The 12,429-nt window shown below is 47.8% G+C and overlaps 1 protein-coding gene across 3 annotated transcripts in view; it reads right to left on the bottom strand.

Moving 5' to 3' along the window:
* Positions 1–12,429, bottom strand: part of NPC1 (NPC intracellular cholesterol transporter 1) — a 61,350-nt gene that overhangs the window by 21,693 nt on the left and 27,228 nt on the right. For 2 of the 3 annotated variants that reach the window (XM_030926023.1, XM_030926021.1), the window contains exons 7-10: positions 10,590–10,663; positions 9,716–10,137; positions 7,926–8,152; positions 4,169–4,269 (exon numbers count right to left, since the gene is read on the bottom strand). In XM_030926023.1, the coding sequence (XP_030781883.1) occupies positions 4,169–4,269; positions 7,926–8,152; positions 9,716–10,137; positions 10,590–10,663 (824 nt within the window). The remainder of the gene's footprint in view (positions 1–4,168; positions 4,270–7,925; positions 8,153–9,715; positions 10,138–10,589; positions 10,664–12,429) is intronic. The other variant, XM_030926022.1, reaches the window with a different exon arrangement.

Here is a 12,429-nt window from a genome sequence, read left to right on the forward strand (position 1 = left end):
CCAGCACTTTGCGGGGCCGAGACGGGCGGATCACGAGGTCAGGAGATCGAGACCATCCTGGCTAACACGGTGAAACCCCGTCTCTACTAAAATACAAAAAAATTAGCCGGGCGTGGTGGCGGGCGCCTGTAGTCCCAGCTACTCGGGAGGCTGAGGCAGGAGAATGGCGTGAACCCAGGAGGCGGAGCTTGCAGTGAGCTGAGATCGTGCCACTGCACTCCAGCCTGGGCGACAGAGTGAGACTCCGTCTCAAAAAAAAAAAAGCGTTTGCTGAAATAGTTTTTATGTACTTCAGTTAATGAATAAAAAGGATTTTTAAAAATCTGAGGTAGGCATGGTTATCATTCAGGAAGAGTAACTCTTCTTTTTAATTATTATTATTATTATTATTTTTTGAGACGGAGGCGCCCGCCTCATCGCCCGGCTAGTTTTTGTATTCTTTAGTAGAGACGGGGTTTCACCATATTAGCCAGGGTGGTCTCGATCTCCTGACCTTGTGATCCGCCCGTCTCGGCCTCCCAAAGTGCTGGGATTACAGGCTTGAGCCACCGCGCCCGGCCTTTTTTTATTATTTTTAAAGGATACAGTACATGCACGTTAACAATCTCACACAGAACAGAAAGGTGTTTACTGAAAATTCTCTCTCCTTCTCCAACATCTATTTCATTGTCTTAGTTCTCCTCCCCATACCATCTGTGAATCTTTCCAGAGCCGCTCCACACACACAAGCAAACACACAGATTCTTCCCCTTTCCCTCTTAACCACACAAACAGTAAAGTACTATTCTGCATATTACATTTTAAAATTCTGTATCTTGGAGACTGCTCCATAAAGAGTTTCCTTATTCTTTTCCTACAATATTTTCTAGTATACTTTAGCCAATCCTCCCACTGATGAGTAGTTTTGCAATTTTTTTATATTACAAACGAAGTTACTATAAATAGCCTATAAATATTTTAATGTGTAAAACACATACTTGTAGAATCAATTCTTTTTTTAGGGGGGCAGGGGGCAGGAGAGGGGGACAGTGTCTTGTTCTGTTGCCCAGGCTGAAGCACAGTGGTGTGATCACGGCTTTCTGTGGCCTTGACCACCCCAACTCAATCAGTCCTCCTGCCTCAGCCTCCTAGTAGCTGGGACTAAAGGTGTGCACCACCATCGCTGGCTAATTTTTGTATTTTAGGTAGAGATGGGATTTTGTCAAGTTGCCCAGGCTGGACTTGAACTACTGGGCTCAAGCGATCCTCCTGCCTTGGCCTTCCAAAGTGCTGGGATTAGAGGCATGAGCCACTGCACCTGGCTAGAATCAATTCTTAAAGCATCATCACTGAATCAAAAACTATGTACATTTCTAATTTTGATAAATTCTCCCAAACTGCCTTCCAAAGAAGCTGAACTATTTTTCATTTCTTTTTTTCTTCTTTTTTAGAGACAGGGTCTCACTCTGTTGCCCTGGCTGGAGTGCAGTGGCACGATCATGGTTTACTGAAGCCTTGACTTCCCGGCTCAAGCAATCCTCCTGCCTCAGCCTCCCTTTTCATTAGTCAAGAAAATATTTACTGAGGCTGGGCGTGGTGGCTTATGCCTATGATCCCAGCACTTTGGGAGGCCAAGGTAGGTGGATCACCTTCGGTCAGGAGTTCAAGACCAGTCTGGGCAACAAGGCAAAACCCTGTCTCCACTAAAAATACAAAAAATTAGCTGGGTCTGGTGGTGCATGCCTGTAATCCCATCTACTTAGGAGGTGGAGGCAGGAGAATTACTTGAACCCAAGAGGCAGGGGTTATAGTGAGCCGAGATCACGCCACTGCACTCACCAGCCTAGGCAAGAGAGCAAGATTCTGTCTCTGAAAAATAAAATAAAAACCATTCTTTTTTTTTGTATTTCTTGTTTTGTTAAATTTCACACGGCCTCACCCACTCTTCTTTTGGGTTATTGATCATTTTCATGAGGTTTTTTTTTTTTTTTCCTTTTAAGACAGAGTCTTGCTCTTGTCGCCCAGGCTGCAGTGCGATGGCATGATCTCGGCTCACTGCAAACTCCGCCTCCAGGATTCAAGCGATTCTCCTGCCTCGGCCTCCCGAGTAGCTGGGACTACAGGCACACACCACCACGTGTGGCTAATTTTTATGTATTTTTAGTAGAGATGGGGTTTCACATTTTGGCCAGGCTGAGATGAGATCTTTATTTATTATGAAAATGCCGTCTGCTATGCATACTAATATTTTTGTCCAGTTTTTTTTTTTTTGGTAAGGTCTCCCTCTGTCACCCAGGCTGGAATGTAGTGCAATCTCAGCTTACTGGAGCCTCAACCTCCTGGGTTCAAGTGATCCTTCCACCTCAGCCTCCCAAATAACTGGGACTACAAGCACGCACCACCACGCCCAGCTAATTTTTGTATTTTTTGCAGAGACGGGGTTTCTCCATGTTGCTCAGGCTGGTCTCAAACTCCTAGCTCAAGTGATCTGTCTGCCTCTGCCTCCCAAAGTGCTGGGATTACAGGCATGAATAACTCTCGGCCCAATTTTGTTTTTTTAACTGTATGTTTATTTTCCACAAATGAAAATTCATGTACTCAAATTCATCAGTCTTTCCTTTTGGGGTTTCTGAGTTTTGTGTCTTGCTTAGAAATATCTTTTCTACTTAAAAATTATTTTTAAAAATGCCTCCTGTATTTTCTTCCAGTTCTTACCTTTTTTTTTTTTTTTTTTTTTTTTGAGACAGAGTCTTGCTCTGTTGCCCAGGCTGGAGTGTAGTGACTTGATTTTGGCTCACTGCAAGCTCCGCCTCCTGGGTTCACGCCGTTCTCCTGCCTCAGCCTCCCCGAGCAGCTGGAACCAAAGGTGCCCACCACCACACCAGCTTAATTTTTAAAAATATTTTTAGTAGAGATAGGGTTTCACCATGTTAGCCAGGATGGTCTCGATCTCCTGACCTCACGATCCGCCCGCCTTGGCCTCCCAAAGTGCTGGGATTACAAGTGTGAGCCATCGCGCCCAGCCCAGTTCTTAACATTTAAATTTTTTTTCCATCTGGAATTTATTTTGGTGAAATGAACAAGGCAGAGATCAAAGTCAATTGTTTCCCCTATGGCTAGCCAGTTGCTGACACCACCCCTTTTCCACCAATTAGAAATGGCATTTTCCTCTATGACGCAGAGTAAATTTTAAATACAGATTGCAACTTCTCCCCTGCCACTGAGTGAGGAGAAGAAAACCTATCTGGGTTCTTCACTGGCTGGGCAAAACCTGTTGAGCCTGTAATTTGGCTTCAGATGCCAAAGGTGTCACATGAATCATCACCTCATTTTATCAAGTACAACTGGTTCTAAAGTGCTACAGGAACCAGCAAAGAGCAAACCACCTGCTCTTCACACTGTAAGATGTCCAAATACTCAACTGACGGTTTAGAAGGAAAAAAATCCATCAACTTTGTTTCTTCTTCCACATACCTCACATACTAGCTTTTCTCCATCACAGGGGTTCTTGTCTGAGGTCCATGAGCTCCCTAGAGGGTCCATAAATGAGCTTCGAGGGCCCAAGACCTCCTTGAAGCTGAACAACAATGCAGAGGTTTGCAATTGCATTACTCTGGGGAAAGGCACTTAGCCTTCGACAGCTTCTCAAAGGCATGTGTGATCTAAAGATGGCTAACACGGCCGGGCGCGGTGGCTCAAGCCTGTAATCCCAGCACTTTGGGAGGCCGAGACGGGTGGATCACGAGGTCAGGAGATCGAGACCATCCTGGCTAATACGGTGAAACCCCGTCTCTACTAAAAAAATACAAAAAACTAGCCGGGCGACGAGGCGGGCGCCTGTAGTCCCAGCTACTCGGGAGGCTGAGACAGGAGAATGGCGTGACCCCGGGAGGCGGAGCTTGCAGGGAGCTGAGAGCCGGCCACTGCACTCCAGCCTGGACGGCAGAGCGAGACTCCGTCTCAAAAAAAAAAAAAAAAAAAAAAAGATGGCTAACACAATCCACTTCTTTTAAATCTGGAATGAAACCCAAACCCAAAGCCAAAGCCAAAGGAGATACTATTTTGGGATTCAAGAGGTAGGAAATTAAAACTGCCCAATTTATGAAATCTTCATAATTACCACTTGACGCTAATGACAAAACCGAGACGACTTTACCTAAAAGGAAGAGTCAAAGCTGCTCTTACTTACCATCATAGCCTCCCAGCACAAGCCATGGGAACACTGGTCCACCGAACGTACCCAGACAAGGATCATGGAGCAAACTTGTATCATTCAGAGAGGCAGGAGCCCTGCCAAAAAGTTTAGAAAACACTTCCCAGTTAGAAGGGCCTCAAGGCGTCAGAGACCTAAACATTTACACAATGAACATTTGATGAGGTTGGCTGTATTCTAAAGACAACATGGGCCCCACGGTTTCTCAGTTGAATAATACAGCTCAGCACTCACCTTTGGGAGCTCAGAATCACTGGGCAAGAGGCAGGCAAATACAGCCCAGTGCCATCAATGGCACATAGTGCATGCTACGCAGGCACAGAGAAGGGAGCAAACACTAAAAGGCGAAACTGCAGCCAAGAGGAAGAGACTGGATAGACCCAGACCTCCGAGGATGAGGGGGTTTCACCAAAGAGGAAGGACAAAAGGGTGTCTCACAATTACAACTGTGGGAGGAAAAAGGGAGGGAGAGAGAACAGTGAGAGGGAATGAGAGCAAGATGGTGGTTTAACAAGTCCTGTATGCCAGGTATGGCGGGACATCTAATCCCAGCTACTCAGGAAGCTGAGGCAGAAGGATGGCTATAACCCAGGAGTTTGAGTCCAGCCTGGACAACATAGCAAGACCCCATCTCTTTTTTTTTTTTTTTTTTTTTTTTTGAGACGGAGTCTCGCTCTGTCACCCAGGCTGGAGTGCAGTGGCCAGATCTCAGCTCACTGCAAGCTCCGCCTCCCGGGTTCACGCCATTCTCCTGCCTCAGCCTCCCGAGTAGCTGGGACTACAGGCGCCACCACCTCGCCCAGCTAGTTTTTTGTATTTTTAGTAGAGACGGGGTTTCACCGTGTTAGCCAGGGTGGTCTCGATCTCCTGACCTCGTGATCCGCCCGTCTCGGCCTCCCAAAGTGCTGGGATTACAGGCTTGAGCCACCGCGCCCGGCGACCCCATCTCTTAAAAAAAAAAAAAAAAAAGAAAGAAAATAATTCAAAGAAAAGATGTCCTGTCCTAGAGCACGGGATGCCCACCAAGGGGGCTCCTGAAGGAGGGGGCCAGTCTGGGAAGAGTAATGGACAGACAAATGCAAAATAAAAGGACTCAGTGCCAGTTAAGTAGTTTGGATTTTTATTCTGGAGGCACCAGGGAACAATGAGAGATTTCTGGAAAAGAAATGTCATGAGCTGCTTTACAAAGCTAGCTCGTGTGGTCAAGTGGAAGAAGGTCTGGAAATGGCAAAGAAACAGGAAGCAGGTGGAACAGTAAGTGGAGATCTTAGTGCAATGGCCCAGGCGAGGGGCAACTGGCAGTGCAGTGCAGACAGACAGCGGGCCAGTGGAGAGGGAGCCAGCATTTCCAGACAGACCATCAGCTAGAACTTGACCAGGTGCTGAGAAGCTTCTGCATATGACCCACCCGTCAGAGCAGATGGGTGACGGCATAAGGGAGGTCAGGTGACCTGCAGCGAGCAGTTGAGTCCCTTCATCCACAGCAGAAATCTGAGAGACCATCCAGAGGCTCAGACCCGCAAGAACCCCATGAGGAAGGTGAGGGCAAGACAGTATTCAGGGATAAAGCCTCAAGTCTGAGTAACTGGTAACTGTCACTGCCTTTCAACGAAATGGGGAAAATAAGCAGGTCAGCGTATGGTTCTGGGCAGGCCACCTGCCATTACTGCAGGACCCTCAGGTGAAAAAGTCCAGGAAAAGCTGGAGGGAGAGGAAAGGGGACAGCGCTAGAGGCGGGCCTGGGGTTATGAGGATGCGCACAAGCATATTAATTAACTACAAACCAATTCAGGTCCCTGCTGCCAGGAGCCTGCCACTCCCTGCACTGCTTCCACACTGGAGGGAACCACGCCCGCTTTGAGGAAGCACAAGGCTCACGCACCTCTGCCCCCCTCATTTTTGTTGACTTTTAGCTGTGCAACTGAGAGTAAACTATAAAATTTACATAACATTAAATGGTCGTCCAACTATCAATGTTTTTTTTTTTTTTCAGGTAGCCTGTACCGTCTACCCTGTGGAGAACGCCGGTTTAGGGTATGGAGCATAAGCTATTGCGTTTTCACGAGTATAACTCGTGTTGTTAGTGGTGATATTCTTGAAACAGTAAATATAGCCCAACTACATAAAAAGTCTTACTCTAGTAACAAACAAACAGAACTTAAGGTCAAAGTTCTTTAGAACCAGAAGTGAGAGTCCTTAGCTCTTGAGAAGTAGTTGGCTGAGCAGCGTCCTTAAAGGCGACAAGAAATAATTTCTCTTTTCTCATGCTGAAGAAATAGCCCCTGTGGTTTCTCAACTGGCTGAACAAATGTCCCTAGGCCAGGTCCCGAGCATTCGGGCAGAGTAGGCCCATCTGGCATCGTGCTGCTCTTCCTCTACCGGAAGAAGCCTTAAGATTCCCCTACAGGTCACCCAAGCACAGGTCCTGGAGTGACAATTCCCAATTATAAACGCCCCCTGCCCAGCTAGACACGCCTCCTAAGGGAAGCAGCTGCAGGGCCCTCCAATCTAAAACTGTGGGCCTATCCTGCCCCAACTCCTCACAGGCAGGCTGCCTCCCAAACAGCTGGGGCACTACAGGGGACCGGGCTATATATCTGAGAGAGAAGAAAAGGCATCAAAGGCTATTCTATAAATCTTGTGGGAGGTGTGATACAGGACACTGTGTTAGCGACCCAGGCACGAGGTAAAGGGTAAGGGGCAGCTGCATTCCTCAATCATGCACCGCGAGGGCGCCCTGCCGGGGCTCTGCACTTGCTGTTGGTTCTGCCGGGAACGCGCATCCCTGTGATGTGCCCAGCTGTCCTCCTTTCCTCTCCCTTTGTGCACATCTCCATGTTGAAGCAGTACACCCCTACTCTGTCCAGCCTTAATTTTCTCCTCACAGCACTAATCTCTAGCTGGCATGATAGCATATGTTATGTGTTCATCATCTGTCTCCCTCCATTAAGATGTAAGCTTCCGGCTAGGTGTGGCAGCTCACGCCTGTAATCCCAGCACTTTGGGAGGCCGAGGTGGGGGGGATCACTTGAAGTCAGGCGTTCAAGATCAGCCTGGCCAACATGGCAAAACCCCATCTCTACTGAAAATACAAAACTTAGCTGGGCGTGGTGGCACACACCTGTAGTCCTAGCTACTACTCAGGAGGCTGAGGTATGAGAATCGCTTGAACTCCGGAGGCACTTTGGGAGGTTGCAGTGAGCCAAGACTGCGCCACTGCACTCCAGCCTGGGTGACACAGCAAGACCCTGTCTCAAAAAAAAAAAAAAAGAGGCCGGGCGCGGTGGCTCAAGCCTGTAATCCCAGCACTTTGGGAGGCCGAGACGGGCGGATCACAAGGTCAGGAGATCGAGACCATTCTGGCTACCCCGGTGAAACCCTGTCTCTACTAAAAAAAATACAAAAATCTAGCCGGGCGAGGTGGCGGGCGCCTGTAGTCCCAGCCACTCGGGAGGCTGAGGCAGGGGAATGGCGTAAATCTGGGAGGCGGAGCTTGCAGTGAGCTGAGATCCGACCACTGCACTCCAGCCTGGGCGACAGAGCGAGACTCCGTCCTAAAAAAAAAAAAAAAAAAAAAAAGAAAAAAGAAATAAATAAAGATGTAAGCTTCACAGGGCAAGGACTTGCTCTGTTTGCTCACCTCTGGGTTATGCTCATAAAACAGGCTTATGCCCATATACCCTAAGTCAGACCCAAGAATGGTATCTACCAATGACTGTCTCTTGCCACTTACCGTACGCAGTATAGAAAGTGCGTGTGGTAATCGGCATACACAAAGAAGTCGTCCCCTTTCTTGTGGTCCAGCACGGAATGGCTGTTCTGGAAGTAATTTAACACACTCATAATGGTGCAGTTCGTGTTATATGGTGAGAGAGGGGCCAAGCAGATGTCTTGAAGTGTCACAGTCTCATTGTTATAAGAGGCAGTAATGTTTTCGATGGCTATTTGTAAGTCAAGAACCTGAAAGAAGATTTCAAAAATAAGCAAACCCAGAAACATATCACATTTCTCTCAGATCTTGACTAGTCAGTATTGCCCTGAGGGGTCAGAAGACAAAGAGTATTTGGGGAAAATACTTCCTAAGACGAAGGAGAGCATTAAGGCGCAATACATTAAGAAAACGGGTCAGGCCACAGGCCCACTCTAACAGCAAACCGGTTAGAGGCGTCCACAGAGGCGGCAGGGGGTGGGGGGACACCATGACCAGAACAGCTATCAACATAGGACACACAACCATCTCCCTCCACCTTTCTCCAGCGGTGGCCAGCAGGCCAGAGGGGAGAGTGGAGGGGTCTCCTGGTCTCCCTGACCCTCCCCTCAATAATAACACAAAACCTCCTGCCTTGCTCTGCACTACAGCCATTTACATATGTCCCCTTATTTCCTAACATAGAAGATGATCTTGGAGGTAAATGACTATGCTGTTCACCTTCAGCAACAAGCTGGAAAAAGCAACAGACAGTCACCGGGTAGAGAAAAGATTCTATCCAAGTCTTAGGACCATTTTAATGCTTTTCAAGATTTCAGATTTTCTTGTAGACATGAGCAATGTTTAAAGGAAAAACCATATGATTACACATTCATTAAAAAAGAAGCAGGGCCGGGCGAGGTGGCTCAAGCCTGTAATCCCAGCACTTTGGGAGGCCGAGACATGCAGATCACGAGGTCAGGAGATCGAGACCATCCTGGCTAACACAGTGAAACCCCGTATCTACTAAAAAATACAAAAAACTAGCCGGGCAAGGTGGCAGGTGCCTGTAGTTCCAGCTACTTGGGAGGCTGAGGCAGGAGAATGGCGTGAACCCGAGAGGCGGAGCTTGCAGTGAGCTGAGATCCGGCCACTGCACTCCAGCCTGGGCGACAGAGCAAGACTCCATCTCAAACAAACAAACAAAAAAAGAAGCGGGTACAGTTTATGCACAGGTACAGTTCTCCAAGGCAAGTGTGACAGGGACAATGGAAAGGTTTACACGCCTTTCTAGGAGCAACGGGATGGATCTTGCCCCAAATGTACCTCTCACCAAAAACAGGCTGGGTGCCCATGTTCAGGCAGTGATAAGTTCATTCTTACAGGCTGGATCGGGATGGTGATCTGGCAGCTCCTTCCTCGGCCCCCAGGACAGCAGTAAGGGCTTCATGCCTCTGGGTCCTTGCATATTACTTTCAGTTACCACCAGAAAACATTCGCAAATTCCTAAGGTGACTTCCTAATAAATACATCCTGCCTCAATAGACAAATGCCACTGAAGTCTTCTTTCTCTGCTCATCTCAATTTCAAGAAAAAGGCAAGATCTACTATCTGAAGTAAATACAAAAGTGAGCAACAATAAATATTTCCTTAAGTTCTACATCATTCACTTTCTTTTAACCTAACTTAAAGGCAGCTTTGCCATTATATGCTAAGATTTTCAAGATATACCATGACATTCAGCCCCAAATCCCCATCCAGCAGTAGTCAACATGTAAAAGCTAGCAAACCACAAGGTCCTCTGGAATGACTTATTTCTTCAAACAGCAGGTTACCTGGTGCAATATCTGTATGTCAAGCGGAGGTCCAAAGGGTACATCAGCTCCCGAAGGGTACGGCTGGTAAATGTGTTTGTCAGTGAGAGGGGCCCGGATGATGAGCTGCTCCGTCCGGAAGAAAGGCCCAAAGTGCTGGTCAAAGTACTCTTTCTCCCGGCGAGCCTGGCTGCTGGGGGCTGACCAGAGGTCAACTGGATTGGTTGTGACCCGGACAAACACCAGGCCCGACGAACACACAGCAATGAAGACCAGCGAGAAGAAAATGACACAGCCAGGGTTTCGGATGCAGAAAGACCCCCAGCGTGTGAACAGCCGCCTCAAGCAGCCCTCAAATGCTGCACTGACAGGGTCGCAGCAGGACGCCTCTCCTGGAAGAGCGGGAGAGGAAGGGAGGGTGGAGGTTAAGAGCCAAGCCATTCCTGAAAGTCGGAACAGGGAAAGCATTAGCTGCTGTCTCATGGCAGGAATCAAGCTCCCCTGGGGACACTTATGAGACCCCTGCCCTCAGCTATCTATCTGCTCAGCAAAGCCACCTTTGTTGGCTGCCCTCAATGGGTGCTGTTCCCACCCCACAGAAGAGACACTGACACAGGAGCCTCTGAAGGGTGAGGTTCAACCCTGCCCTGCTATTCCCACTCTTGTCCTGCTGCTTTCGCGCCTCCCCAGCTATGATTAATCACTCGGTTCTGCTGTGCCACCCTGACTAGATGGTAGGGCCACAAAGGCAAGGACTACATCTGCCTTGGTCGCAGCCGTGTCCTCGGCACTAGCACTCCGCCTCACCCACTGCCGCAACCCTGCTGAGCAAACGGATACTCTCATGACAGACAGCATCATCTGAACCCTTTCATTCATGGACAAATATGCCTACCTTTGTCACTTGCATTAACAGAAAAAGCTATATTGCTATCAATAGGAGTATACTCGGAGACAAAATACCGTTTTCTGAAAAACAGAAGAGAGGAAATAGTATCAGTGGACTTCATCACAATGAGGCTGTTGTTGGGACATTCCTGTAATCCCATGAAATGCTTTCTTCCTCCTCCTGGCCTCCTCCTCCCTAATTACTGCCTTCTTTCCCCTAAGTTCCCTTGCTCTGGGTGCCTCTGCTCACCAGTCTCAGGAGAAAATTTAAGAAGATATTAAAAGAACAGTTAATAAAGGATAATTTCACCTTGTGGCCCTCATTTTATTTAAAACTTTTAGGTCTTTTAAGAACACGCTACTGGGCCGGGCGCAGCGGCTCACGCCTGTAATCCCAGCACTTTGGGAGGCCGAGGTGGGTGGATCACGAGGTCAAGAGATCGAGACCAATCTGGCCAACAAGGTGAAGCCCTGTCTCTACTAAAAATACAAAAAAGTTAGCTGGGTGTGGTGGTGTGTGCCTTGGGAGGCTGAGGCAGGAGAACTGCTTGAACCTGGGAGGCGGTGGTAGCAGTGAGCTGAGATGGCGCCACTGCATTCCAGCCTGGTGACAAAGACTCCATCCCAATAAAACAAACAAACAAACAAAAACCACGCTACCCTTTCCAGTAGCAATGAGCACACCTAGTGCCCAGATCTTCGTTTCTACATACCACTCTCGAACTAAAGGAACCAGAGCTCCTTGCAAGGCAGGGACAGGGAAAATATAAGATAAAGCTGGGGATGGGAGGTGTATGTAAGAAGAACACAGAAGGCCGGGCGCAGTGGCTCACGCCTGTAATCCCAGCACTTTGGGAGGCCGAGGCGGGCAGATCACGAGGTCAGGAGATCGAGACCATCCTGGCTAACACGGTGAAACCCCGTCTCTACTAAAAATACAAAAAACTAGCCGAGCGAGGTGGCGGGCGCCTGTAGTCCCAGCTACTAGGGAGGCTGAGGCAGGAGAATGGCGTGAACCTGGGAGGCGGAGCTTGCAGTGAGCTGAGATCCGGCCACTGCACTCCAGCCTGGGTGACAGAGCGAGACTCCGTCTCAAAAAAAAAAAAAAAAAAAAAAAAAAAGCCAGCTCTATTAATTCCAAAGCCTGGGTGAGAGCGACACTCCTTCTCAAGAAGAAGAACACAGAAGTCAGCCAGAAGGCACTCCCAATGGCCCAAACTGGAAAACTTTGAGTAACAAGATAAATGACAGAGTTGGATACAACCAACAAAATTAAAAGTCCATGATGTAAATAATTGAGTAAATAAAATGAGGGAGAGGGATAGCTTTCTGTACAGAAGTCCAGTTAGTAAATGCAGAGGAAGAGAAGGAAAGAGAAAAAATATCACTATTAGGTAAACACCTTAGTTATAATTGTTGCAGACAAGACCCAACAAGGAATGCTAAAATCAGGGGTTGACAGTTTGAGGAGGAACAACATATTAGCATAGTCTCAAAGCATCTTCCTCCAAGATATTTATCAATTACAAAGGGAAAAGCAGTCACTTCACAATGGAGATATCCAGCAGATATCACCTTGAGCAAGTGTTCAAGGTTAACATCACCAGGAAAGAGACACATCAACATCAGCGACCCCGACATGATGCACCGAGAAAGACATGACGTGACTTCTGTGATGTACTTGTCAAAACACCTCATTTCAATCTCATCATGAGAAAATACCAGATAAAGCCAAACGGAAGGACATGCTACAAAATACCTGACCAGTATCAACAAGAGTGTCAAGGCCAGAAAAGGAAAGACTGAGGAACTTTCTGTCACAGATTGAGGGGACTCATAAAACACAA

Source organism: Rhinopithecus roxellana, chromosome 21, assembly GCF_007565055.1.
Source record: "Rhinopithecus roxellana isolate Shanxi Qingling chromosome 21, ASM756505v1, whole genome shotgun sequence".
Lineage (NCBI taxonomy): Eukaryota > Metazoa > Chordata > Mammalia > Primates > Cercopithecidae > Rhinopithecus > Rhinopithecus roxellana.